This window comes from Opisthocomus hoazin, chromosome 7 (assembly GCF_030867145.1).
Source record: "Opisthocomus hoazin isolate bOpiHoa1 chromosome 7, bOpiHoa1.hap1, whole genome shotgun sequence".
NCBI classification, from domain to species: Eukaryota; Metazoa; Chordata; class Aves; order Opisthocomiformes; family Opisthocomidae; genus Opisthocomus; species Opisthocomus hoazin.
The window spans coordinates 18,904,477-18,930,342 of record NC_134420.1 but is presented as its reverse complement, the minus strand read 5'-3'; the positions used below and the strand labels follow the sequence as shown (position 1 = coordinate 18,930,342).

The window sequence follows — 25,866 nt, the reverse complement described above, 5'->3', positions numbered from 1 at the left end:
GTTCTCAGCAAAACTTTACATTATTTAAGTGCATTACTACATACTTTCCCACAAAGGCAGCAACAGAAGTACTTGCAAACATCAGTACCTGGAAATTTTATATCGTCAGCTTCCCACCATACTACTGCTTTTCATTTATATTTTAAAAGACGGGCCCTGAGGAACCTGAAGTACAACAAACTTATGAGTTAGAGCGAGCGTTACAGAAATGGGTAACTGAGCACAAAGGTTTTGTCTGTTGCTCATAGTCCTTCATAGATCTGTGATTCAGAACTTCTGAATCCCAACCTATACCTCAGCCACACACTCATCACCAAAACCTGGGAGGCCACAAGGACCTAAGTCAGGATAGAAAGACTTTTGAATAGCACAAAGTCCTCTTAATGGCTAAATCATGCTAAATAGCCACTTGTATTAAGCATGTGCTTTTCAATGTTTTAAAGAGAATTTCAGAAATATGTGAACAATTGTAGCGAGGAAGCATCATCCTCACTACAAAGTGCTGGACCAAGCCAGAGTTATTAGGTTCTATTTTTACCTCTGGCATTTAACTGCCGGTATATTGGAGAAAATCATTAGTTCTTCTCTCTCCCTCCCTAACCTATAAAATAGGTGTAAAAGCATCTGCCTCTTGGGAGCTATTTGTAAGCAATGTCATAAAGCACTTCCATATCCCGAGTGAAGAGCGGTTTGGTCATTACATTGTGCATTCCAATTGCTATTATCTTAGCAATTTATTTTAACAAAGAGGCTCTCTCCCTCCCAGATCTATTTCAGCATCTTACAGTAAAGCTGCAATTATCAGTGTATGATATTAGCCTGTTACCATGGGAATGTATCTTATGATGTCATAAACTGAGAGGTAGTACAGAATCAGGCACATAGAAAAGACTGGCTGTGAGGAGAAAATTTTTCTTGTAACAAATGTATTTAATAATTAGCAAAAATGTCAGGGGAAATTTAAAAACAGTGAAGAGTCCTTGTTTATTATTTGTGAGGTGAAATTGAAAACATACCCTAGTGCACACATCCTTCATTAGAGATCACACCTCTCTCAGTCAGAATCGCAGAATTAAAGATCCAATAACATCCCTAGCTTACACAGGAGAGCAATTTATGTGGAAACAAAACCTCACACTAAGATCAGATTGCTATCAAATACAAGGAACTTGCATTTCCTGCACAGGATAATTTCCATCGCCAATAGATAGCACTTCATGTTCCAAAACACACCAAAATCATCCGTAAATGTACAGGTCAAATTTCCCTTCAGTTACCAAAATACTTGTGTAATTCCACAACAGTTAAAGACTACCTTAATAAATAATTTATGAGGTTGACTTCTTTTGCTAAAAGGCTTCTGTATTACTTTTTCTGCAATTTACTCTAATTTAATCACAAAGGGCAAGATGCCAGTGCTTACAGTTGTGTAAAGGACTAAAGTATTCCTTCAGCACTTCTCTCCGACTTCAGCAAGGATAGTCAAGAAACACATGCTCAGTATGATTCCATCACTTTTGAGACCGAGTCAAAAAGAGGAATTGTTTAAAGTCACAACAACAACAAGAACTTCTGCATGCAAACATTGCAAGAAATTTTTAGAGCCAAAATAATTAAGAACTGACTCACAAACTACATTGGCCATTTTCTTTCCTATTACTTAGTATGATGAAGAGCAATTAGCCCACTTCCTCCTCTCCTTGTGTATTTGCACAGTGTTTGTACTACATGCAGGAATACAATGAAGTTACAAATCAAATTAACACAACAAAACTGAAACAAAAAGAATATGCATTTCAGTCTGATGTGACTTTGTTTCTCTAAACCTTCTTTTGGACTTGAAATACCTCTGTTATGTTAATGTGATTGCTCTGACTCTTACAGCCTTCCTCCTTGCCACCCCCAGCATCTGCCTGTTACTACCTTACAAGAAGCTTTATGCAAAATAATACTGAGCCTACTCCCATGAACTAATTTTAGGAAATCATCACCAAGCCTGTATTTGTTTTTGTTTTGCAGCGGAAATGGTAAACTGGAAAAGCAGAACCCTTCTGAAAACACAGCGTGGGTGACATACGTGTTTACTCGGTGGACAAAATTCTGGAGTGCCCCTGTAACTGTATTTATGGGGAATGTTATAATGTACTTTGCTTTTCTGTTTCTGTTTACTTATGTCCTTTTACTGGACTTCAAACCACCTCCACCTGAGGGTCCATCTGCTACAGAACTTATACTTTACTTCTGGGTTTTCACCCTGGTCTTGGAAGAAATACGACAGGTCAGTAGCCTACAACGTCTTAGTAATAACACAGTAAAACTTCAGGCAATATTTTGAACAGATTTACAACCTGTATAACTGTACAAGCTTGAAGATTTCAAGCATCAGGTGTAGTTTTGCACAAAACAGCAAAACAATACTTACCTTATCCAAAACACTCCATCTCTCTCTCCGAGAGCAAGCTCTTCCTCCACCACATAAACCTGTAGCTCCACTTCTGTTTTTCCATCCTGGTCCAGCTGTAGCCAAGTCAAGTGGGCTGCTAAGATTCAGGTGTCCTTCACTTTGCAAAGTATCTCTCTGATTTCACGCCCCAGAACTAGGTCCTCTCACCACAGTAATGTAAGTTGCAAGTTACATTCTACACATGGAAACACAGCAGACAACTCCATATCCTTTTAAGAGATTCTTCCCCAATGGGGACTGTTTTAAAAAACAAGTAAATGAATTCAGATTATTTGTGTTTTTCCTAAAATACTTCTCAACTCAAAATATTAGCACATCGTTTTTTGGTTTGCTTTTCTTAAAAAAAAAACCAAACACACACCCCCACACACCCCCCAACTTTTCCATTACTCTCCCAGTTACTGTTTTTCAAATGTCCTCAGCTCATCAACCGAAATAATTTGTGAGCAGTGGTGACAGTGCATTGCCAACTGTGGGTGCATAAAGCTGTCCTCTACAGACATGTAAAAGCCGTTATAAACATTTACTCTGGAAGAACAAATAGGTGTGGATTATTTAAGCAATAGAGACAGTGAAGGGGATCCCAGTTCGTTACAACTTACTTGAAATTATGCAGCAAGGCCATAACCAGAGGAGGACATGGAAAATGTCTGGATCAAAGAACTTTTCATTATAAACCTGTAAAACATGAAGAGTGCCAGGCTGACACCCAACTAAGAAACCCAGCTCTTTGCCTACATAATGAAATGTGCACTCCCTGACAATTCCAGTATACAAATGCCAAATCTGTTCATGCTGTTTAGACAGCAGTGCCTAGAAACTGAACTTTGACAGGAAGTTGTTGTATTGTTTAAGAAACTGAATACTGACAAAATCTTAAATCAGGCCTCAAAAATTTTTAAGGCTAATATCACAAGAATAAAAATATTTTTTTTCCTTTTTCACCCAACTTTTCTGTTTTAAGACAGTAAACTGTGCTTACGTTTTCAAGCTTTTTTCCCTATTACACTAGGAATTTGTTTTTGCTCTTTGCAATGAAAGAGAAAAAGGAAACAGGTACTGTGTTAAAACCCACAATGAAACAGTGAAACTGGAAACAGATAAATACCAATAGTTATTTCTCTTTTTCAGAGTTTCTACACAGATGAAGACACAAATTTAATCAAAAAATTTAAACTGTATGTAGAGGATAACTGGAATAAATGTGATATGGTGACCATCTTCCTCTTCATAATTGGGGTAACGTGCAGGTATCTATCTGTTCCATGTGATGTGCTCAGCATCAGTAGCAAGGACTATGTATGTCAAGTGACAGAAGTCTCGTGCACATGAGGGCAGGCTATGACATTAAGTTTTACAAGCTTTGAGACATGTTTCTGCAATAAAAGCCTCTAAAATTCTGTGGAATCATAGAAGTTGCTCCAGAGACCACAAAAAGACATACTGGTATATTCAAACACATGTACAGAAAAGCTCTGGGTTTTTCTTCTTTTGTTTTTGGCAATCACTTTTAGTCAATGTATAATTCCTTTCTTTTTTTTTTTTTTAAAAAAAGTCTCATTGAATCCAAAACAGAGAATACAGTGTCCCGCCACCCTTTGACTATTTCTCATCAATGTACCGACGTTGTGTTACATTCCTCTTACAGGCTTATGCGACAACAGCCCTGAAGCACTTGCCTTTTCCTAACTTGCCTAAGCTCAGAAACTGAGTGTAATATTTAAGAAAATACTTGTCAGCAGGACTTGCTGAGATCTGATATTTCATTTCATGTGTTCTGCAGGATGCTGAACTCAACTTTTCAAGCTGGCCGTACAATACTTGCCATTGATTTTATGGTGTTTACACTTCGACTTATACATATTTTTGCAATTCACAAACAACTTGGACCAAAGATCATAATTGTGGAAAGGATGGTAAGTGTGTAGTCTCTCTCAGATAAACACTTGTGCTTTCTAAAAAATGGAGAGTAGGAAATCTTCTCTTTATAAAGGAAATCAGTTTATAGTCTATCTTTATTTTTATATTTTTAAGGCTTGTCATTTTGCATATATTCCCTTACTTATCGTGAGTATTAGATGCAATAAGTTTGAAACAGATCCTTCCAAAGAGCTCTGTAATGTAATAAGCTGGTCCCAATTTACTCATCCTTGTACCTTACCTAATCATTTATCCTCAGATCTGGCAAATGAAGAGTAGAGTGTCTTTGACTTACTGCTATTCCTTCTACTTCATAAGCTGTGTGCAAGCTCTGTGTTCAGAGCAAAGACCTCAGACAGACAATAGGCCATTTACAGAAGGGCAGGACATTTGCTGAATGACTCTGCTTCACTTGGGGAAATATACATTGTATTATTTGTAAGAAGTGTGAAAAATAAAAAATATGTGAAAAAGGATAGTTGCAAGTTTCCCACAGGAGTTATTCTTACTTGTACTTTGTAGCTCCAAGTTACAATGAAAACATTAGTAGTTTGTGAGCATATGTTGGAAAATGTTGATAAAAGACTTTTATTTATTACCACTCTCCTGTAGGAAATGAGACATTGGACTACAGTTACTGTACTTGAGTATGTGTTGATATGTTGAAGTAGCTTTTTATTTAGGCATGTTAATCCTCTAGGCCAATTAGTTCGTGGTAACTGATTAATAGGAGTTCATCTAATTGTAAGTGGTATTATAGAATCTACAAATATTTGATTTGTGACTCACAGCAGAGCTCAGTAAAAGCCCTACAGTCTAAACAAGCCTATACATTGAATAAACATAACTACCAAGCTATTTGGATTTGTCTACAAATGCAATAACTGGAACTCTAACATGACATTTGCTTGGAGTAGCAAAAGGGTAAATGGCAAATAAATATTTGTTCTTGAACATTATCTAGCTTACAGCATTAGCGGCTTTTATTGTAAGAGAACAAGTCAGATCTACAGCTCCTAACCCTTCCTTGCTGCATACCAAGCTAAACCAGGGCCCTGAACAAATACGATGATATGTCTACTGTGCTGGCATGTGAAGTCATATGAGATAACACACAGATTAAGAAGATGCAAATGAGAACATAAACAGAGGCATAGACAAAATCATAAAATGGGACCTTTCATCTTCCCCTCATCCAAGCCAACACAATGCCTTATCTCTGGCAGTTCAGTGTTGAACCTTACATCAAATGAAAGAACAATGCAAGGTACTTCAGTAAATGATACCTTCCCAAAAGGTTCATCAAGTGAGTTCAAGCAAGATCATTTCCCTTACTTAAACAGGGAAGCAATTAAAGATTATCTTTTATTGTCTTTCTCATTTTGAACCTTGCTACAGAATTGCTGAAACAAGTCTCGTAGCTGCTAAAATGGTGGTTCAACGCCAGGACCACGCATCTTCACAGCAAGACTGCAGACTGAAAAAAAATACTCTCTTAACTATGACACCATTGCAGTCCTGCAGTGTTACCAAATTTTAAATCATCCAGAAAACAAAATAGATTGGCGAAAGTCAGAGAGACATCAACTATGTCTTGCCTGGCTTAGATACCGTGTTTCTTAATAGGACTCCAAGTAACATCCTGGAGGTCTGAAATGCCTAGGCTGTTGGGTAATTGAACAATCCAATAATCTAATTGAAATGAATCTATAGTCCCTAATGAACTCTGTCAGATTAGATGGGAAGAGGATGAAGTGTTCGTCTTCCACCAGGGAAAAATTATTGCACTTGAAATACATATTAGATTTTTTTTTTTAAGTAAGTGTTTTGGGATTCAATTACTTCTACTTCTGTAGAGAAACACAATGTTTAAAAGCAGGAAGTCCAGAAAACAATCCCTCAGATGCATTACTTAGCTTGAAAACCCAAGACGGAAGCTACCTGATCCTTGCAGCCTTCGATGTCTTCTGAATCAGTGGTTCAGTACTCTTCAATGAGCACCGGCTGTTGCCAGGATTCACCGCTGCAGCAGAACTCTTGTAATTCACAGTAAAGCAGTCGATGGTACTGTAAGATCTTGCAGAAAATCTGCATTTAAAAGGTACAATTATATTAATTTAAAATGTAAAATATGTTTCATTTTTACATGTTAGAAGATTGAAAAGCAAGGTTTTAACTTAAAACATGCCCTTATCTAAACAACTGTCAAAGAAAAATGCTGATTACAGGCCAAGAACAATTTGATAGCAGCAAGGTCAAGAGAGGAGTTCTGTGCGTGGAATTGTATCCTATTCCACCTCCTTTAACCTAAACAAGCTCATAAAGAAACAGAAATATTTGAGCCATTGACATGTATAAAGACTACCGTTCTTTGACTATGCTATTACAGTCACCTCTCCTCCTTTTCTCCCCTCTCCCTCTCTTTTGCAGATGAAGGATGTTTTCTTCTTTTTATTTTTCTTGAGTGTGTGGCTCATTGCTTACGGTGTGACAACTCAAGCTCTACTTCATCCCCACGACAGACGAGTGGAATGGATATTCAGAAGGGTGCTTTATCGTCCCTACCTTCAGATATTTGGCCAGATTCCACTGGATGAAATCGACAGTGAGGAAATTTCTTTGCCCCCTAACATGGCCATTTTTGAATGCACACTTCTGATTAGAGCATGGAATTCCTTCCCGGGAATTTTTTTTTTTAATCTCTGTCCTGCAGGCCAAAGCTTTCACATTACTATGATATAAATAGTGTATTTGCAAAGAGATAGTGTGCAGTGTGGAATTACATTAGAGCGTAAGGCTTGGCTCTATTTAGACAAGCTGTCTGAAATATTCACACATGGATTTGCAGCTTTAAAGGCTGGCATACCGTCTCTCACTTCAATCCATTTCCGTTCAGTTTAACCTAGGCCCAGATAACCCTGTGTAAACTGAAACAATAGCACCTCCACACGTTTTGGCAGTAGTTTAATGTGACATTGTTCAAGCAGTACACCTCTGCCCATAAGCAAACACTTACGTTTTAGAATACATATGAGAGAACATTTACTCACCTGGAGGTAAAGCTGCCCAAATCAAATAAAGCCAGTAATTGCGTATGTGCAACATTTCAAACAAAACAACATAAAAACAATCAGAAGACATGGAAATACTTGGACATAAAGGTTCAAAGGCAGCATTTCTGACAGGTAAGGAGGTAAAATACAGAATAGATCATCTCCCAAAGAAGTCTGAAATAATGCCACGGCATTTAGTCAGAATAACAGTGCTAAATGTCAGTGGCAATACTGAAGTAGGATTCCAACTTGAAGTAATACAGATGGAACCAAAAAAATCCCATACACAGAGGCAAACTAGTAAACATTCTTCCATGTTCACTCTGCTTAATGAGAAAAAGTATATGTCTTTAAAAAGCAAAAAAAATCTGAATGAGACAAGAGAGCAGGGGTGTGATTCATCTCACTTAACTTTAAATGACTACAGTGTAAACATGCAGAGCACAACCAGACACTCTTATTTCCATTAAACTAATTGGAGAGAAACAAATATTTCTGGAATGGGATTCATCTAATCTGGAAATAGGTCAGATGTAGCGTCCCCTAGAAATGTGTGTTTCTCTCCATTGAGGCTCCAAAGGGTATCTTCACCTGGATAAATAACTGGTTAAAAGACAGAGGAAAAAAGAGTTAATTACATGGGTAACTTCCAGAAGGGAGTCATTTGTCCTGGGGCCCTCTGGGGCTTATTCTGTTTGCCACCTTTATGGAAGATACGGAAAAGGAGATAGGTAATGAGGGGAACAAAATTTGCTGACGAAACTACATTACTGGATAGTAAAGATGAAAGCTGACACCTAAGAGTTGCAGAGGACCCTCATGAGTGCTAAATCATCAAATGAAATTCAGTGTAGATAAATATAAGGTAATGCACCTGGTGAAAGCAGTTCCAGCTGTGGTGAGCTTTGATATAACTGCGTGCTCTAAGGAATATGTTCATGGGGTTATCTGTGGCAGTGGGGAAAAGAATTATTAGTGAAGAAACAGAGAACAAAAAGGTAAATGTCATCATGCTATTCTGATTTAATTCATAGCTGGAGAGAGGATACAGGGCTAGACCTCTAGTCTGATGCAGTAGAACCATTCTTACTAACCTCCACTACAAGCTCAGATGTACAAAGTAATTTAAATTTAGAATGAGGAACCCCATTCCCAGCTTTTACTGAGTTTTCTCCTCTAACACGTGTACCAGCATAAGAACTGTGAAGACACAGGGAAGCACAACTGCTAAATACTCAAAGGTAGTTTGACTTTGGGAACTCAAAATTAGTCTAAAAAAGGATACAGCCTTTTCAATACAATCCCCCTTTGCCGAATGTTACACAAAAGCCAGTTGTGACAGCCATCTTGCCACTGAATGAGCAACCAAGACATAGAATCATAGAATCATAAAAGTTGGAAAAGACCTCTATAATCATCAAGTCCAACCGTCAACCCAATGCTACCATGCCTGCACCAAGTCCTGGAGGTCTGCATTGTCCTAGCGTTGCAAACCTCTTGCACATTAAAGCAAGGTCTCTTCACGTACACGACATGATTACATTTTCACAAAATTAAAGACTTTGGATATTAGTTCACATAAATGATCTTTCAGCTGCAAGAATCCGATCAGTAGCTCAAGCAGTCAAAGAACTGTCCTTTTAGGGTTAGGAGAGTCTCTTGTTTATGGTCCCACTAGGAGTCAAAAAGGGCAGCACAAAAATAGCACTACGATATTTGGTTTAAGATTTTAATGATTGTAAAATATTCAGAACACAATTATGCTGCTGTTTATACGAAGCCAAGATTAAATCTCATTTTAGTAATCAATATCATCATCCTTGATTTGTATCTTAACAGTAAATATATTTATACACATCCATCCATGTCCCTAGTTCTTAAAAAAAGACGTTTAGAGATATTCAGTTTTTATTTGCACTGAAATAGCTATGAAACAGAGCACTTCAAACCTCAGAAACAACTCGTAATTCTTCCCATTCTTTGTTGAAAGTCAGAGATTTTGCTCACCAAATTGCAAAGCTTTTGTCTCCACTCTAATAAATGCATGTGGCAGCAGGATTTGTCAAAACTATTCTTTTATTTCTCTGTCTTCCTTTGCAGCATCACAACTGTATCCCAGGAACTGCACATTCAATCCACTGCAGATTCTGCAGGAGAACACACCATCATGTCCTAACAGCTATGCCAACTGGCTTGTCATACTTCTGTTGGTCATCTTCCTACTAGTGACAAATGTTCTCCTTATGAATCTCCTGATTGCTATGTTCAGGTGAGAGAGATTTCAGTATCAGGACCGAGGTTGCAAAGGTTCCACTGAATGCCCACATTTACTACACTGCTGTTGGCTATTCATTTTGGAATACACTAGTAATTTTCCTAATGAATATTATTTGGGGGTTGATAGGTAGGCTTCTGTAATCATATAATTCTGAAGTTCTCATCATCCTTACTCTAACCACATTAAAGACAAGAAGAAAAGAAGCCTCTTTGACTGCTAAAATTCAATTAAACATGCATAGGAGGGTCTGGATCCCTGGCTGTACTGCAGCACAAGTCTGCAGGTGCAAGGCAGCTGTAAACTGGGCAGACTGAACAGTGGATAATCTGCACATAGGGGAAATGCGTGATGTCAACACAGCTAATAATGATTTATTTGGTTGAAGAATTTACGTGGCATGTTTGCTGATCTTGCCTGAGTGAAGTGGAATTACCTTTCTTTTAAAAAAAGCCCTAATGTATTTTTTAACATTTGTTTTAACATCCAGGAATTTGCACAAACCTTAGATTAAATTAAGACTACTTGCCAAACTTGCTTTTCCTTTTCTAAAGTAAACGTAGGACTAAATTTTGTAATAATAAGCTTCAACTTGTTGAGGTAAAAACAGTTCTGTCCTTTTTTGTTCCCCAATTACAGTTACACTTTTCAAGTTGTTCAAGGCAACGCAGACATTTTCTGGAAAATTCAGCGCTACCACCTGATTGTTGAATATCATGGCCGGCCTGCCTTAGCACCACCATTTATCATTATTAACCACATAACTCTGGTTGCCAGAAGAATCTTCAACAAAATGGAACACAAAAATGAGCATCTGGGTGAGTTGCTAAAAAGGATCTAGTAGCTGGAGACCCTGACACTCTCCTAGCACATGCTGCAAAACAAGAGCAATTAAGATTTCCTTAAGCCAAGAGTCACAATCTATTTTTAACAAAGAGTGCCAGGAGAGTACAAATGAAAAATTAAGGCTTATAATATATGCTGTACTACAAACAGGTTCCCACAATGCATTTCTTTATGCACCATAGTTATTACAACAATGGTGTCAATATAAAACTGGTTAAAGGGATTTGACTTCTGAAGAGATAATGGATAGGTTTAATGAATAAAGAATAATTATTTCATTTGCTCCTGAATTTTAGTAATTATTAAGTACAGACAACCCTAAAAACATATACCAAGTCTAAAAAACTACCAGGATCAGTGGAATTTCCCAGTACAGAGACATGGAGAGCGAGCATGCTTTGAGAAATGGTGGTCCCTTAAAAGTTATCATGAAAAAGGCAGATGAAGTTCAGCTAATTACAGAAGGCATTTGGGGCTTTCTATAGTGATGGCAAACTTGGCCCACTTATTTTAATAGTGTCTGATAATGAGTGTATTTACTGCTCATGCACAGGCTGATAATGGGCTTTGGAGTAGAACTGTTGTCAGACTGGACCAGTTCAGAGCCCTTTGACTAAGCTCCCTTTTAGACGTACTCCTTCCGGCTATCAAAGCACACTGCTGAAGATTCTTAAAAAAAAAAAATTAAAAAAAAATAAATCTTTTTTTCCCCTAAGAAAGCGAGTAGTTGAGTGCTTAGGTTATAGATTCAGTAGCATCTGGAGCATGCGGCAAGTGTACCCTTCTACCTGTCTTTGGGAATACAACAAAACTAGCATGTTATATTCAAAATATGTCTGTGAAATTGAGGTCTGTTGTTGGCTGGGACACTTCACAACAACGACAGGCTTTATACTTCAAGATGGAGGAATTTATTCACAGTTTTTCCTTCCTAATTGTTCTAATAAAGAAGCTTAGATGATAAAGTGCATCTGAGTATAAAACGCTGCTCATTAAACACTTTGAGGCTAAAATATGTCAGAAGTCCAGTAAGGTTCTAAATGGGTTTAAACAGAACCACAGAAATTGATCTGTGCCATTCTTTAGAAAACTCAGGGGTCATATCCAACTGAAAAAAAGTCTATTGCCTTCCATCACAAGACAAAAATGTAGAAAATACTTATTTTACACTGCATTTTCATAACATGACACTCCTGAAATGGCAAAGTGCCTGCAACGGCAAGACCTGATTTTTCTTTAGCATGGCAGCCTTCCATTACTAGTATAAGAGAAAAGGGAGTAAAATATAATACTTGATTTCTTTTTATTTCTACAGAAAAAGATCTTCCAGTTGCCCTAGATCAAAAAATCATAACATGGGAGCTGGTGCAAAAGGAAAATTATCTTGTAAAACTTGAACAAGAAAGGAAAGAAAGCAATGAAGAAAGGCTGAAGACCACGTCTAATAAGTATGTTATTCTGACCCACAAATAGGTGTACTTTGCAAGCCTTCAGCTTTGAATGAGATAAATATTCAGGTGCTTGTAAAGCTTATATGCAGAGTCCAACTAGAATGCAGTTAGGAATTACGCAGTCCATGAAAAATGTGAGGAGCCAGCATCACTACAATATTAGAAGAGTTTTTGGCACTCTTGAAGTATGTACAATTACAGGCCTGTAAGTTCCAGCCGAACCTGCAGTCAAACTCAATGAAAGTCATTCATGAAGAAATGATGGGAGAATAGTTCCTTTGCTATGCTTCAGGGCATGTACTTCCACCCCCTGTAGGAATACAACATAGACTTTTGAATTAGACTTCTGAATGGCTTAGACTTTTGAATGGAAATTTAAGATATCTTGAATTATCCCCAGCCCACAGGTGCAGAAGGACAAATATTTATGGCTTTATGGCATGAGACTACAGTTTTCCACAAGAAATTAATGATATTGGCTCTAAGATTGTATTTAATTAACTGAGTCTCCATTTAAATACTTCTCTAAAATACCTCCCCACTAGGAATATGACTTAAATTGGTTTAGTATTCTAAAGAAAGAAAGTGCTAAATTATTATTCAGAGGTTTACTTTGAAGAAGTAAATGTTTACTTTGTATCTTTAAGTGAGACGCAAAGTAGTTATATGCAGGGAAACCAGAAATAACTAAGGCAACACTGAAAGCCAGACAGCAAAGCCTTCTTCAAAGAAGCTTTTAACACCTGTTTCAGCTGCTGAGAGGTGATGTTCACCTCTTATGATACAACTGACTTCAGAGGCACAATGGTGTGAAAGTTACCATAACAAAGTTCCATGGAAACGTTCTTGTGCTGCCTGTTTTCTTTCTGCGCTGCCTTTTAAAACAACCCTCCATCTAACTCATAGAATAGCTGGAGCCCAGGACAGCATACTCGAGTGCGTTCTTGGAAAATACTCTTCTCCCTCTAACCTACATAGGCTCTTAATTAGAATAATTTCGAATTATTATGTTGTTTTTAACTTTACTCTCATAAAAAGGTCACTGACAAACCTAGGAATGAGAGCTCAATTGCCAAGTAATAAATATGGGTGTAATTGCTTCCAAACAAAGGGCACAATTACATTCTTTCTAGCTTTACAGATGGTACATTGCAGATGAAGTTACTGCTTGGAGAAGAAAACTCAGAAGCAATCTGGCTTCACAGTGTATCAGGTATAGCAGAGCCAGAGAGAGAACGGAAGAGGTTCAGATGAACAACACCAAACCCGAGGCTTTTTCTCTTTGTTCTTAGGTGGTAGCAGTGTGTATCTGAAATCTTGTGAGACCCTCAGAAAGCGATTCTTTGAACTTTGCATTGAACCAACCCCAAAACGCATTAGGCCCGTCCAGCAGCAGCTTTTTCACGTAGATCTGAATGGATTGTAACCTGTTAGAGGGAACCTTTGAAATAGCAGTTAGGACAAAGCTGAGAGGGACCTGTGAGGCCGTGGGGAATCGGATGCTAAGAACAAGGAACTGATGTGAGAAGAGGTGAAGGATGCAGAAAGCATGTGGACAACACAACAGTTTGGAGACACTATATGCAAGTCCCTTTGGACTGCACGGAGAAAGGGATTTGAATGTCACACCAGTTTCCAGAAATGAAACCTCCTACAAATTTTAAGTGGCTCCTCTCCCCTGTGTCAATGGAAGTAGTATTGTGGCCTCAGTTCTCACACCAGGATCAGTTTATAGTTGGTACAGGTGGGGCATTAGTGGCTGGAGAGACAAAGCCAGACTTGAGGATCCTTGGTCTCCACAGCAGCTGAGGGTAAGCGGCCCTCACCAGAAGCTGAACAGCTGCTGTAGCCTGCACGAGTTTATCACACGTCCCTGGGCAACAAGTGCACCAGAGTGTCCCAGAAATGCTGCGCTGCTCCATCGATACTTCCAGGAACATCTCAAAAGGACAAAACTTTTAGGGGGCTCTGAGATGTCTCAGCAGCACAGAACTGCCAGTGAGGGGTCATGGCTCTAGCAAGTTACCTGATTTTTGTGGTTTAGGATTTCTTCCGAGGCCTTTCCTTTTTGCTCAGTGTGTCTGCTCTTTTCCACAGGGTGGATAATTTGTCTAAATATTTTAGTGGATTGAAAGAACAAGAAAAGCGGTTTAAAGTTATGGAAGCCCAGGTAAGTAATATTTTTATAGGCATTTATATCAGCTTTAGGATTTCACCACATTTATCTAATGGTGGTTTGGCAGACCCTATTTAGGGGTAAACAGAAGAAGAAATGGATCTGTATTATGATTTCACTTTCCTTATTGTTTTCTCTCTGATGATATTCACATGTAAGGAAACATTTCTGACCTCCAGTAGAAAGGAGAAAGGGGAATACCGCATTTCTTGCTCTCTTTGCTAGTCTACTTGAAAAGTGTTTATTTCCTTCATTAAGGAGGCTTCTGGAAGAGAACGCTTCATCTTTCCCCCTCCGTTCTTTTCCTTCACCCAACCTTTTCTTTCTTTAAAAGAGGCAACTTTGAAAATACCCGTATTCCGTCTGATCTGACCTGGACTGATCTTCTCGGACATCAGTTTTTCTGATTTTCTTAGATACCAGATACCAACATCTCAAAGGGAGTGTCTAACATACAAATGTGAAACATAAATAACTGAAGGAAACCCCATCTTGAGCTTTTGATGACAAATGCTTGAAATATAAACAAACATTTTTTAAGCAGTCTGAAAATGCTCAGCATTACTGTGTGCTACATAGCACAACTGTTATTGTTTCCTTTGTCCCTAGAACTCTTCAATGTCATTTTGGCCTCGCTGAGAGTTCCTTATCTTAATACCCCCACTGCAGGTTCCCTCCCCTTTCTCATCCATTTTATGGCTTCCTGAAAAAGTTATGCTATTCAAGGAACAATGGTGACAACAAATACAGGTCCAACAGGAACACACAAAAAATGCTTTAATAGCTTTGTGCCAGCTTGAGATAATGCAATACACTTACAAAAAAGGGAAGGTATTTAATACAAACCTTCCTCCAAGACAATTCAACTATTTCTTAAAAAAAAAATTTAAAATAAATATGTGGTATTTCTGATGCTGCTTCAGTCTGCTGCCTAGCTTATCCTTCCTGCAAATTTAAGAATGGATAAAGTACTCTAAAAATTAGCTGACGTAGAAATCATTACCTGTTTTGTAGATTTGCTACTGTACAGCTGTTATCTCCTCAATGACAGAGGTTTTAACCAAAACCAACCTCTTGTGCAATCAACCAGTTCCAAACTATACGCGTAAGTATTAAAAACAATCATGGAAAAGCTACTTAACACAGATGAAAAATGTAGTTAAAAAAAAGCAATTAAAAAAAAAATTGGAAAAGAACCACATATGGAGCTGCAAAGAAGTATATCTAGAGGTAATGGGAATATAAATAAGGAACAGAACATTCATACTTCAGAATGAAAAAATCACCTTTTGCAAAGTATATTTAAAAGGTTCGTGGAAAGGACTACCATTTAGTGTAAGTTAGAACGATCTCACACAGCTTGAAGTATGTAAATAAGTATCCATTTGCCACAGGGTTTCTTGAGAGGATTGTGTCTTGGGGGTTTCTTGAGTCGATCAGATAGCACGACCAAAGTATTACCAAAACATTTAATATGGATAACAATAGTAATTTTAAAAAAAAGTTGAGCAAGCCTCTTACTTTGTTTTAACCAACACAGCTCATTTGCCTTCAGAGCTGCAACTGTTTCTGTCAGTTAAGCATCTTGTCCTGTGTCCCAGGGCTCCACTGTTTGGAGTTTAAAACACTGGAGACAGAAACAGGCTGTGTCTCAGCCACCGCAGAATATCCAACACAATAAAGATTTGGGATCTTCTTCTTAATGATCTATTTCAACATCTACCTACTACTATCTGTCACACAAAAAGCTCTCCAAAGCACATAAACTGAACATATATATATACACTATATGGGAAAAAGAAGTAGCTGGAAACCCAGCAAAGTCGCGACATGACAAGACCCCAGATCACTCAGACTTGAACTAACCACAAACTTGACATAATTCTGTTAGAAGTGTATAAAACGTGTAAATTGCTTCATTATCAACATTCCAGTAAGAAAAAACATCCTGTAGCATGTTTCCCAGACATTTTAATACTGTAACTGCATAAAAATCAGAAACTTAAGTAGCTGAAAAATAAGGAAGAAACCCTATTTTACCATTTACTGAGCAAATGCAAAGTAGTAGAATCTACAGTATCTTTTTACTGTGGATTATTTTCAACATTTTAAAGTTTCTTAAGTTATTACTATTATGTTCCCCTTGTCCTAAGGCTTTTAAGCAAGCACATGGCTTTTACAATCCTATCAGGTGTGATGAATGCCAACACAGGAGTGCCTTTGACAGAAAGAAGTGAAAGAGCGTGCAGATCAGTCCGAGACTGACATCACATACATTGATAACTAAATTTTACTCTCATTTCTTCAGATTAAACCTTTTGTCCTACTGAATTACTGTAGAAGTAAAATCCTAATCTCATGAAGGCCTGAGGCCCACCTCTCAAAACTTTATGCCAAGCACTGTCAATTTTTGACACTACTGAGGATTTCTTGGTCGTCTTCCTTCAGGTACTTTGGCTTCTCCCTTCCTGCTCCTCTATTGCTTGGTCCTTTCTCCAAAACTCCATTCCACAACTCGCACTAAAAACTTTCTCCTCCAGGATGACTCTACCACCTTATTTTCTAAACAGGATCTGCCTCCTGTTCTCCAAACACCACACCCTCAGTCCAACATCATTGTCGCCAATTTCCACATTTCGCTGTTCAAGGGAGTCTCCCTTCTGAAAGGTGATCATTTATGCACTAAAAAAGCTCATATTTCCGAGCTGCTTAGAAAGGCAATCAAGAAATAGTTTCCACAGGAAAGGGCCTGGGATACTGAACTATTACAATCCATTCAGTTCCCAGAGTTCTTCCAGCCCTCAAAGACTGCACTCACCATCTTCCTTTCCCACGCTGGCTTCTGTGTGGTGTTCAATTGCTGCTGTGCCTTATGGAGGGCTCCTTACTCAGCCCCAGAAACTGGAACCTCATTGCGCGGTCCTCAAGCGTGCGGTGGCTTGCAGTCCCTTTCCAAGCCACAGCAGGTGACCCTCCCGCGGTCAGCCCCACAGCCTCAGCTGCTTGCTTTTTCGTTTCAACGCCAGATCATAGCTGCTGTTAAAGGAGACTGTGCCTTTACGCATCGCACCACATCCAGCACCGCATCTACACCTAAGCAGTTTTCTGATTTCATTTTACTTTTCTCTCAAAGGTCAGGAAAAAAAATTACTCAGAGCAAGAATGTGTAGCAATAACTTTCCCACCAACTAGGAATTTGGACTGTCTTCTTTTTCATTACTTGAACTAGTGTGTATGTTTCTAGCATACAAAGTTTAGCTGGCTTTATTAGAATTTTGTATGAAAAGATACACCAATAAAGCGAATATTGCTACCGTCCTTTAAAGGGAAATTTCTTTGGAATAATAAAACAGCATTAGAAGGGGGAAGTATACAGTCGTGGTCCTTCTTACGCCGATAAGTTTCCACTGAACCTAATTTCCTCATGCATATAACACTGCTTCTACACAACATGAATGTAGGTTGCACAAAAGATTTCTATGTTACCAGGGCAGGGAAAAAAACCCTCACATTTGATAAAAATTCCTTTCTGACAAGAGTCTTTTGTGACCCCCTTAACAGTGATGGAATTTTGGTACTGTTCTACCTGTTTTTCACCCTAGGCAAGCATACGTTATAAAACCAGTAGGTTTGTCCCGAGCTACATTTTTTGTTAGGAAATACTGCGTACTATACAACCAGCATGCCCTGCTCTTGGCAGCAGCTTCCGTTCTGAAACAGCTACTATTTTAATTGTGATCAGCACATTAATTATCCACTGGAAACCAAAATCTAGCCATGTGGAATTGTTGTTTTATCCCACTCACATGCACTGGAACACTGATGTATTTAGCAATGACCCATTAATTAATGTGCATCAAACTGTACACTCATGAGAAAATACATTCCGCTTTTAAAATTCAAAGGTGAATTTCAAAAGATGGAGCAATATTACTCATTTAACATTGTTTTCTGCCTCTGCTGCCAAATGACACATCTGTTCAAACACAAAGACCCAAATGATTTAGGCCTACCAGTCAATTACCGATAAGATCCTGACACCCCCACAGAGGAAGTAACCTCCTCAAATATCCTTCAGAGTTCGAGGAGGCACAGTCTAGCAAGTAAGATCACAAATTCTAAAGAAGTCATCTTTCGCTACATGGTTATAAATACTAACATTGGGGTTGGTTAATTTAGAATACTGGCAAAAAAAAAATGTCAGTCCAAACTGACTTGAACTGATTTGAGTTTCAAAACATAGAACCTTTCAAAGAGTTTAATCTTTCAACCATATTTATAAAATATATTAATGTTCTGAGTGAAAAACTACTATATTTGACATTCATTACGTGATCCATCGTATGGGGTCATTCATCCTATGAGGTGATTATATATTGTAAAATGACTGAAAATGTTAAAAATGTGAATTTTAGAATCTAAAGTAGAAGACTCAAGGGAGAAGTTACAACAGGGTAAGCTCAGAGTAACATTTTAGAAGATTTTCAAGACAACTCTCAAATCAAATAGACTTAGTATTTGTTAAAACTCCTATAGGTGCATTAATCAGCATGGTTCAAAGACATGAAGAAACCAAGCTACAACTGAAAGTTTATTGAATCCCAAAAAACAAAAAAGTATCCAGCTCTGGTACAAATACCCTATTCCCACCAAATCCACAGACAGAATCAATGTGGAAGCACTGCCACCTGCAAAGGACATACAGATGTACAGATCAAGAACACCAGTAAGAGCAAAAGCTGCTGCTGCCCAACTTCACAACTGAAGCTGTTGCAAATTCTGACCTACACTCAATGTGGTGAGACTTTGCTGAAGCCATCCTGAGCATGTCTTCACCAGGATGTAACAGAGTTGTACCTCCCCGCAGGAAACACTGTGTTTTTTAAAATCTTTATCATGTAACGCTAAATAAGGTAAATAGTAATCCAATATTAAGAAAACATTGGTTTTGCAGTTCCCACCTGGGCCCTCCAAACTCATGATAGGGCATTGTTGTGCTTTCACTCCCAATGGCAAGCAGAGAAGGATGAACTAAAAAAAAGTTTACAAAAAATGAAAAAAAAATGTCCTCCCTGGGACAAGGCCAGGCGAAATCACATCTAGTGGAAGACTAGGTTTTATTTTCATCGTTTAAAAGTCTCTACATAATGAGTTCATCTTCTTTGTTCCAGGATTCCACGGGATTTGGGAACAGCTCTAAATTTGGGGGTTAGTAGGAAGCCTTGCAGCCTTTCAGCTAACACATCTTTTTCTTTGGCGCTCAGGGCTACTTCAGCCCCAGAGTGGGCCCCAGGGAGCTGCTCAAGCAAACAAAGCACACTTTGTTCTCTCCTGCTAGGGTGCAACTATCCTGTGTCCACAAACTTCTCATGAACAAAAAGTCGAGTGTATTTTAGATACCTTAATTTCTAAGAATATAAAATGTCCTTGGTGGCTACAATGCAAACTGTTAGTCAGAAAGCTATCACATGGTTCCCAGATCAGAAAAAAAAAAAAAGTTAAGAGAAAAAAATCAAACCTATCAAAAGACAACACAAGTCCTTGGACGTCTCCAATGTGCTCCATTGTTCAGGACTCTTCCTCCTCCCCTTCATCGTCTACTTTAGGTCGGAAATTTTTCCTATTTTTCTTCTTACTGCAATGGAATCCAACAGTTTCCACCAATGGCTCTTCACCTGTGCCACTAAACCTTGCACTAAGCTTACCTTCTGTACTCAGGTCCCCTGCCATCACGCACTCCTCCTCCTCTGTTGCCTTTCCACTTCCACTGTCTAAGTGCCCCAGCTCTACCTTATCCTCCTCCCTCCAGTCATCAGTCTTCTTAAGAGATTTTCCTTTGGGATCTGTTTTCATGTGCTTCCTGTCATCCTCCTCTGATGATGTTTTCTTTTCCAGTCCATCAACACCCCTTTTTATTGGTTTGGTGAAGACAATCCTTCCAGCTCCACAGCTGGAAGGGTCCTGGTTGAAGTATGGGGTGCAGCTATCTTGGGTAGCTGAACTTTGTTCCTCTCCTCTTTTCTTCAAACCCTCTAGAAATTCCATGGCCACTGCCCTGTTAGTCTTGTCAGTAGACTCTGAAACTCCATCTAAGCTGTATTTGGTCCAGCGCTCTGGGTGTGCCACATAGTCGGGCACTGCAGGAGTGGTTTTGGGAGCCTGCACTGGTTTGGCTTGCTTTCCCAGGCCCTCTGGAACCATGTTACTTGAAACTGTGGCTGGAGGCAACGGACGCTTAAACCTCCCATCAACAACATTATCTTCAGGCATTGAGGGCACAGATGACTTGGCCGCCTCTTCCAGGCAATCAAAAATGCTCTGGCTACGGAGAGAGAACGTAGAACTCATGCCCCTCAGATGGAACGGCTGGACAGGAGATCTGTGACTGCTGTGTGAAGAGTCGGGGCTCTCCCCTGATCTGTAATCCCCATCATCTACAGTTGGCTCCTCAGGAGATATTGTATCAACTTCTGCTTCATCCGTTAACCCCAAATCATCGGAATCAGAATCGCTGAGCGACACTGTGTCTGAGGGCAGAGCTCCTTCGTAGTCTGTGGCACCATCAGCCACTATCCCCAGAAAGGGTTCTCCTCTGTCCTGATCTCCCATCTTCGAGCGATCACTCCACTGAGGTCTTTGACATAGGCCCAGGAACAGCTGCAAACACGGTTTTCCAAATGGCCAGCGAGTTTAGTGCCTAGAATACAAAGGAGCATAAAAATTCACCTGTGAAATGAGAACCAAGACTATCATCCTGTGCCGTGCAAAATAATTATTACTGCAATATCACAGGCATCTGTATGTAGGGGATTCTTCAGTAATTTTGCTTGAAATAAAAACATTATTCAAGGAGTGAATGCAGATTAAAATTACAGACTTATACTAGACTCAATACAAGAATATAAAGTAATTAAAAATAGCATTGCACACCAAATTTCATTAAAGGTTTCAGCAGGTCCAATTACTAAAAGATGAGCATAAATTTTTTGAACAAATCTGAATACCCCGTAACTGTTTTGCACATCTTCCAAGAGAAAGCAATGGCCTGTCCAAATTACACTCTTCATTTATCATACTGTATAAATCCACAAAAAACACATCCTAATCTCTCTCACTTTCTTACGGCCACTATGATCCTTCACTGCGTTAGCTACTTTACCTCCCATCCCAATAACCACCACATTCTGCCTATCACAAATGACACTATCGCTGATCGAGGTCCGCGGCAGAGAAGCCACAAAAATAACAAGGGCAGCAGTTTCAGGGGTTCCTTTAAAGCAACACAAAGTACAAGTTCCACTCCTTCCTCGGGTTTAAGCTCTCATGTCACTACTAGACTCCTGCAATCACAAAACGAGCCAGCTCAAGACATCAGTCCCAATGGATTAAGAAAATGAATCAGATATGCCATGCTTGTGCATGGGAACAACGGGAGAGTGCAAGCACGGGTCTGCAAGAGCTGGCCCTTCCGCCAGTAAAAGGCAGCGCGATCTGAAGCCTGACTTCCAGTGGCGGCTGGAATACCCGATTCCCTCTGCCACCTGCTTGAAGGGAACCTCACAGAACTGCGGCGGCTGATGATCACGCTACCACTTGCCAGGCAATTAGAAACTGAGTTAGCAACCATGCACCTCAATTCAGCTTGTAAATATGTGAATTATAGAAACAGTTATAATGTATTTTAGAATAAGCTCAATTACCTAACTATAGGATCTTCTGCAACAATGCTGTAAACAGACATGGAAAGTCTGTTAGTCACTCACTTTCTCTTGAGATTGAGTCAGCTCCCCCTCCTGAGGGTCAGTTAAAGCCACCAAAGATCTCAGCGCTTCCACCCTAGAAAACAAACATTTCCAACAAGATACTGGAAATGCAGTTTTAAAATGAGTTTTAAAAATAATTCCTTCCCCCTGAATCATCCAAAGCTGCAGAACTGAGTTCTAAATCTGACACAAACTCATGCTAGTATAAAAGTCTGCAGATATTCCTGGATTCTTGGCAAAAGAACAACACACAACCTAATATGGCAAGTTACCACTATATTTACTCAGTCTCCACATTCACATTGCCAGCTTTCTTCTGTAGAACAGAACAGAGGTTTTAAAAAAATAAAACTGTAATTTGCATGTGCAGTACACCATTACTAAAGGAACAGCATTAAATGCAGCTAAGAAACTGCAGCTAAGAAGCCAACATGGCTTCACTAAGAGTAAATCGTGCCTGACAAATTTGGTGGCCTTCTACGACAGGGTTACTGCGCTGGTGGATAAGGGAAAAGCAACTGATGTCATCTACCTGGACCTGTGCAAAGCATTTGACACTGTCCCGCATGACATCCTTGTCTCTAAACTGGAGACATGGATTTGACAGATGGACCACTCAGTGGATAAGGAATTGGCAATGGCTCGATGTTCAAGTGAAGAGTGGTGTCCCTCAGGGGTCAGTATTGGGACCAGTGCAGTTTAACATCTTTGCTGGGGATCTGGACAGTGGGAATGAGTGCACCCTCAACAAGTCTGCCAATAACACCAAGCTGAGTGGAGACCTTATAAATACTTACAAATATCTGAAGGGTGGGTGTCAGGAGGATGGGGCCAAACTCTTTTCAGTGGTGCCCAGCGACAGGACAAGGGGCATTCGGCACAAACTGAAGCATAGGAAGTTCCAGCTGAACATGAGGAAGAACTTCTTCCCTCTGAGGGTGACGGAGCACTGGAACAGGCTGCCCAGAGAGGTTGTGGAATCTCCCTCTCTGGAGATATTCAAGACCCATCTAGACACGGTCCTGTGCAGCCTGCTGTAGGTGAACCTGCTTCAGCAGGGGGGTTGGACTAGATGACCCACAGAGGTCCCTTCCAACCCCTACCATTCTGTGATTCTGTGCAGTCAACAGGCTGGAGGGAAGGGATGCCATCCAGAGGGACCTGGAAAGGCTTGAGAGGTGGGCCCATGCAAATCTCATTAAGTTCAACAAGGCCAAGTGCAAAGTCCTGCACATGGGTCAGGGCAATCCCAAGCACAAATACAGGCTGGGCAGAGAATGGATTGAGGGCAGCCCTGAGGAGAAGGACTTGGGGGTGCTCGTTGATGAGAAGCTCAACGTGACCTGGCAATGTGCACTCACAGCCCAGAAGGCCAAAGGTATCCTGGGCTGCATCAAGAGAAGCATGGCCAGCAGGTAAGGGAGGGGATTCTGCCCCTCTACTCTGCTCTGATGAGACCTCACCTGGAGTCCTGCGTCCAGCTCTGGAGCCCTCAGCACAGGACAGACAGGGACCTGCTGGAGCGGGCCCAGAGGAGGACTACAAAAACGATCCGAGGGCTGGAGCACCTCTGATATGAGGACAGGCTGAGAGAGTTTGGGCTGTTCAGCCTGGAGAAGAAAAGGCTGCGGGAAGACCTTATGGCAGCCTTCCCGTACCTGAAGGGGGCCTGCAAGAAAGCTGGAGAGGGACTTTTTGCAAGGGCATGTAGTGATAGGACAAGGGGTAATGGCTTTAAACTAAAAGAGGGTAGATTTACATGTGATACAAGAAAGAAATTCTTTACTATGAGTGTGGTGAGGTACTGCACAGGTTGCCCAGAGCTGTGGCTGCCCCCTCCCTAGCAGTGTTCAAGGTGAAGTTGGATGTGGCTTTGACCAACCTGGTCTAGTGTCAAGTGTCCCTGCCTGTGGCAGGGGGGTTAGAACTAGGTGATCTATAAAGCCTCTTGCAACCCAAACAATTCTATGATTATATGATTAAGCTTCTTTCATTAACTGATTTCAGCTCATCTGGTTTATTAACACCCAACCCAAACCGTTCTATGCAAATTCAAACATAATAGTTATGCATTGCAATTACTAAATGCTGCAAAAAAGAGACCATGGTTATCACAGACTTGTGTTCTCAAAGAAAGAAGGTCATATTCACAGTTAGGGCCAGATTTCCATGAGGCATTAAAACACAGAGAAACTTCTGAAGAATGCAACAGATCGAGTGCTGTCTTCCATGTAAAGTCTGCCTGTCTGTGACAAAAGGGATCTGACAGCTGCTTTTGAAAACATTGGCCTCAGTATAACCCCTAAATGGGAGAAAATAATCTGAAAACCATACATATTTCTGCTTAGTTTTGTAACACATGAAAGTAATGACTACAGCCCAAAAGAGATGCTATTTTCAGATGGCAGTATAAGTGTTCATCACAGGCTGTGAATCAGGGTATCTCTTGTCTCAGGGCAGTTACACAGAAAGAAAAAATTTTGCTCCTAAGGAGATGTTTTAGCCTTAACAGCATTAGTAGCCAAACCTACTGACCCTTACAGCACACCAGACTCACAGGTTTGTTATGGTGACGTGATCACAGCACAACTCGGATAGGATGGTGTCTCCCTGCATGGGAAGGTCCCCATTAGACTCTCCCATCCTGGTCTTACTCAGACAGGCTCTGTGCGTCCTCCTGCAGCCTGTGAGGAAAAGAGACCCCAGTCACTCCAAACCATGGCCCAGAGTGTGCTCTCACGGCAGAGAAAGCACTGCAGCAAAGCCTGCCGGCAGTCCCCTGCCACCCGCAGCGCAGTGAGGCTGCCAGGCCAAGCAAGAGGACAGCAGCCCCCGGGCCCTGGCCCACAGCTCCAGCGGGCACCCGGTCCCAGCGAGGGGGAAACGACAGAGCCCGCGGCCTTACCCAACAGCCCGGGTGCAGCCCACAGCCTCGGCCACCCTGCCTGCCCGCCCAGGGCCCAGCTCCCTTCCCCGGGCCGGGATCCTCTCGGGTGCAACCCCCCCACCCGCCTCGCAGGCCTCTGTACCCCCGGGGGCCGACACCCTCCTCCGACACCCCCTCGCCCCTCTCCTCACGACGCGGGGGCGCCCGGAGCCCCCGGCCCACCGCCACCTCCGGGCATACAGCACGAACGGCGAGGAAGGCGGAGAGGATCACCCCCGTACCCCGACACAGCGCGGGCCCGACGCCCCCTCACAGCGGCCGCCCGCCTTTCCCGCCTCTCCGCCGCCGCGCGGGGCGCGCTGGGACACCGAGTCCCTACCGGCCTCCGCGGGGCGGCAGCGCCCGGCGGGAAGACTACAGCTCCCGGCAGGCAGAGCGACGCGGAAGGGGCGGGAAGCGGGAGGGCGCTGCCCGCTCCCCGCACCGCTTCTCTGCGTTGCGTTCTGGGGTTGTCGTCGCCCGCCCTTCACTGGCGGGAGACATTTTGAGAGCCGGCGCGCGAGCAAAATGTCACGGGCCCGCCGCCAAACGGGGCCGGGCTCTCCCCTCCGCCGCGACGGGGGGGACTGCGGCTCCCAGGGTGCGCCGCGCCGGCCGCTCGCCCGCCATTTTGCAGCCTGTGAGGAGATGGGGGGGCGCTGGCGTTGCGGCCTGCGCGGGGCCAAGCTCAGGGCCAGGCGGCGCGGCCCGGAGAGCCCGCGGTGCTGGCGGCCGGCAGCGGGGGCCGAGGCGCGGGGCCGCTCCGCGGGCTGCCCGGAGGGGCCGGCCAGGCGGGCGCGGCGCTGCGCCCTAAGCAGTCTGGAGAAAGCACGTCAAGCGGAGCATTTTTTCTCATCAGAAAGGCAGGGTTTGGCCACAGTGGAAACTTAAGGACTTAAAAGGGATGACCTTTTTTTGTTTTGTTCTTTTATTTATTTTAATTTGTGTGTAACTATTTTCTGACCAGAAATCCCTAAGTCACTTGGGACATA

General features: G+C 41.4%; 2 protein-coding genes across 6 annotated transcripts in view; one reads left to right on the top strand and one right to left on the bottom strand.

The window, feature by feature from the left end:
• Positions 1–16,450, top strand: part of TRPM5 (transient receptor potential cation channel subfamily M member 5) — a 39,767-nt gene extending 23,317 nt beyond the window's left edge. The window contains exons 15-24 of the mRNA XM_009935287.2: positions 2,020–2,278; positions 3,596–3,714; positions 4,248–4,380; positions 6,815–6,989; positions 9,538–9,706; positions 10,352–10,530; positions 11,874–12,006; positions 14,107–14,179; positions 15,200–15,290; positions 16,377–16,450. Coding sequence (XP_009933589.2) covers positions 2,020–2,278; positions 3,596–3,714; positions 4,248–4,380; positions 6,815–6,989; positions 9,538–9,706; positions 10,352–10,530; positions 11,874–12,006; positions 14,107–14,179; positions 15,200–15,290; positions 16,377–16,450 — 1,405 coding nt within the window. The remainder of the gene's footprint in view (positions 1–2,019; positions 2,279–3,595; positions 3,715–4,247; positions 4,381–6,814; positions 6,990–9,537; positions 9,707–10,351; positions 10,531–11,873; positions 12,007–14,106; positions 14,180–15,199; positions 15,291–16,376) is intronic.
• TSSC4 (tumor suppressing subtransferable candidate 4) lies at positions 14,947–25,187 on the bottom strand. Of its 5 annotated transcripts, none has more exons than XM_075426082.1 (4): positions 25,117–25,187; positions 24,506–24,632; positions 21,886–22,021; positions 14,947–20,882 (listed from the first exon to the last, which is right to left on the bottom strand). In XM_075426082.1, exon 4 carries the CDS (start codon positions 20,792–20,794, stop codon positions 19,754–19,756), a length of 1,041 nt encoding a protein of 346 aa, XP_075282197.1. In that variant the 5' UTR covers positions 20,795–20,882; positions 21,886–22,021; positions 24,506–24,632; positions 25,117–25,187; the 3' UTR covers positions 14,947–19,753. The 5 variants fall into 5 exon arrangements, with proteins under 5 accessions (XP_075282197.1, XP_075282199.1, XP_075282200.1 ...); XM_075426084.1 differs by having other exon boundaries at positions 21,949–22,021; XM_075426085.1 differs by lacking the exon at positions 25,117–25,187 and adding an exon at positions 25,076–25,094.
• Between the last annotated feature and the right edge of the window lie 679 nt (positions 25,188–25,866).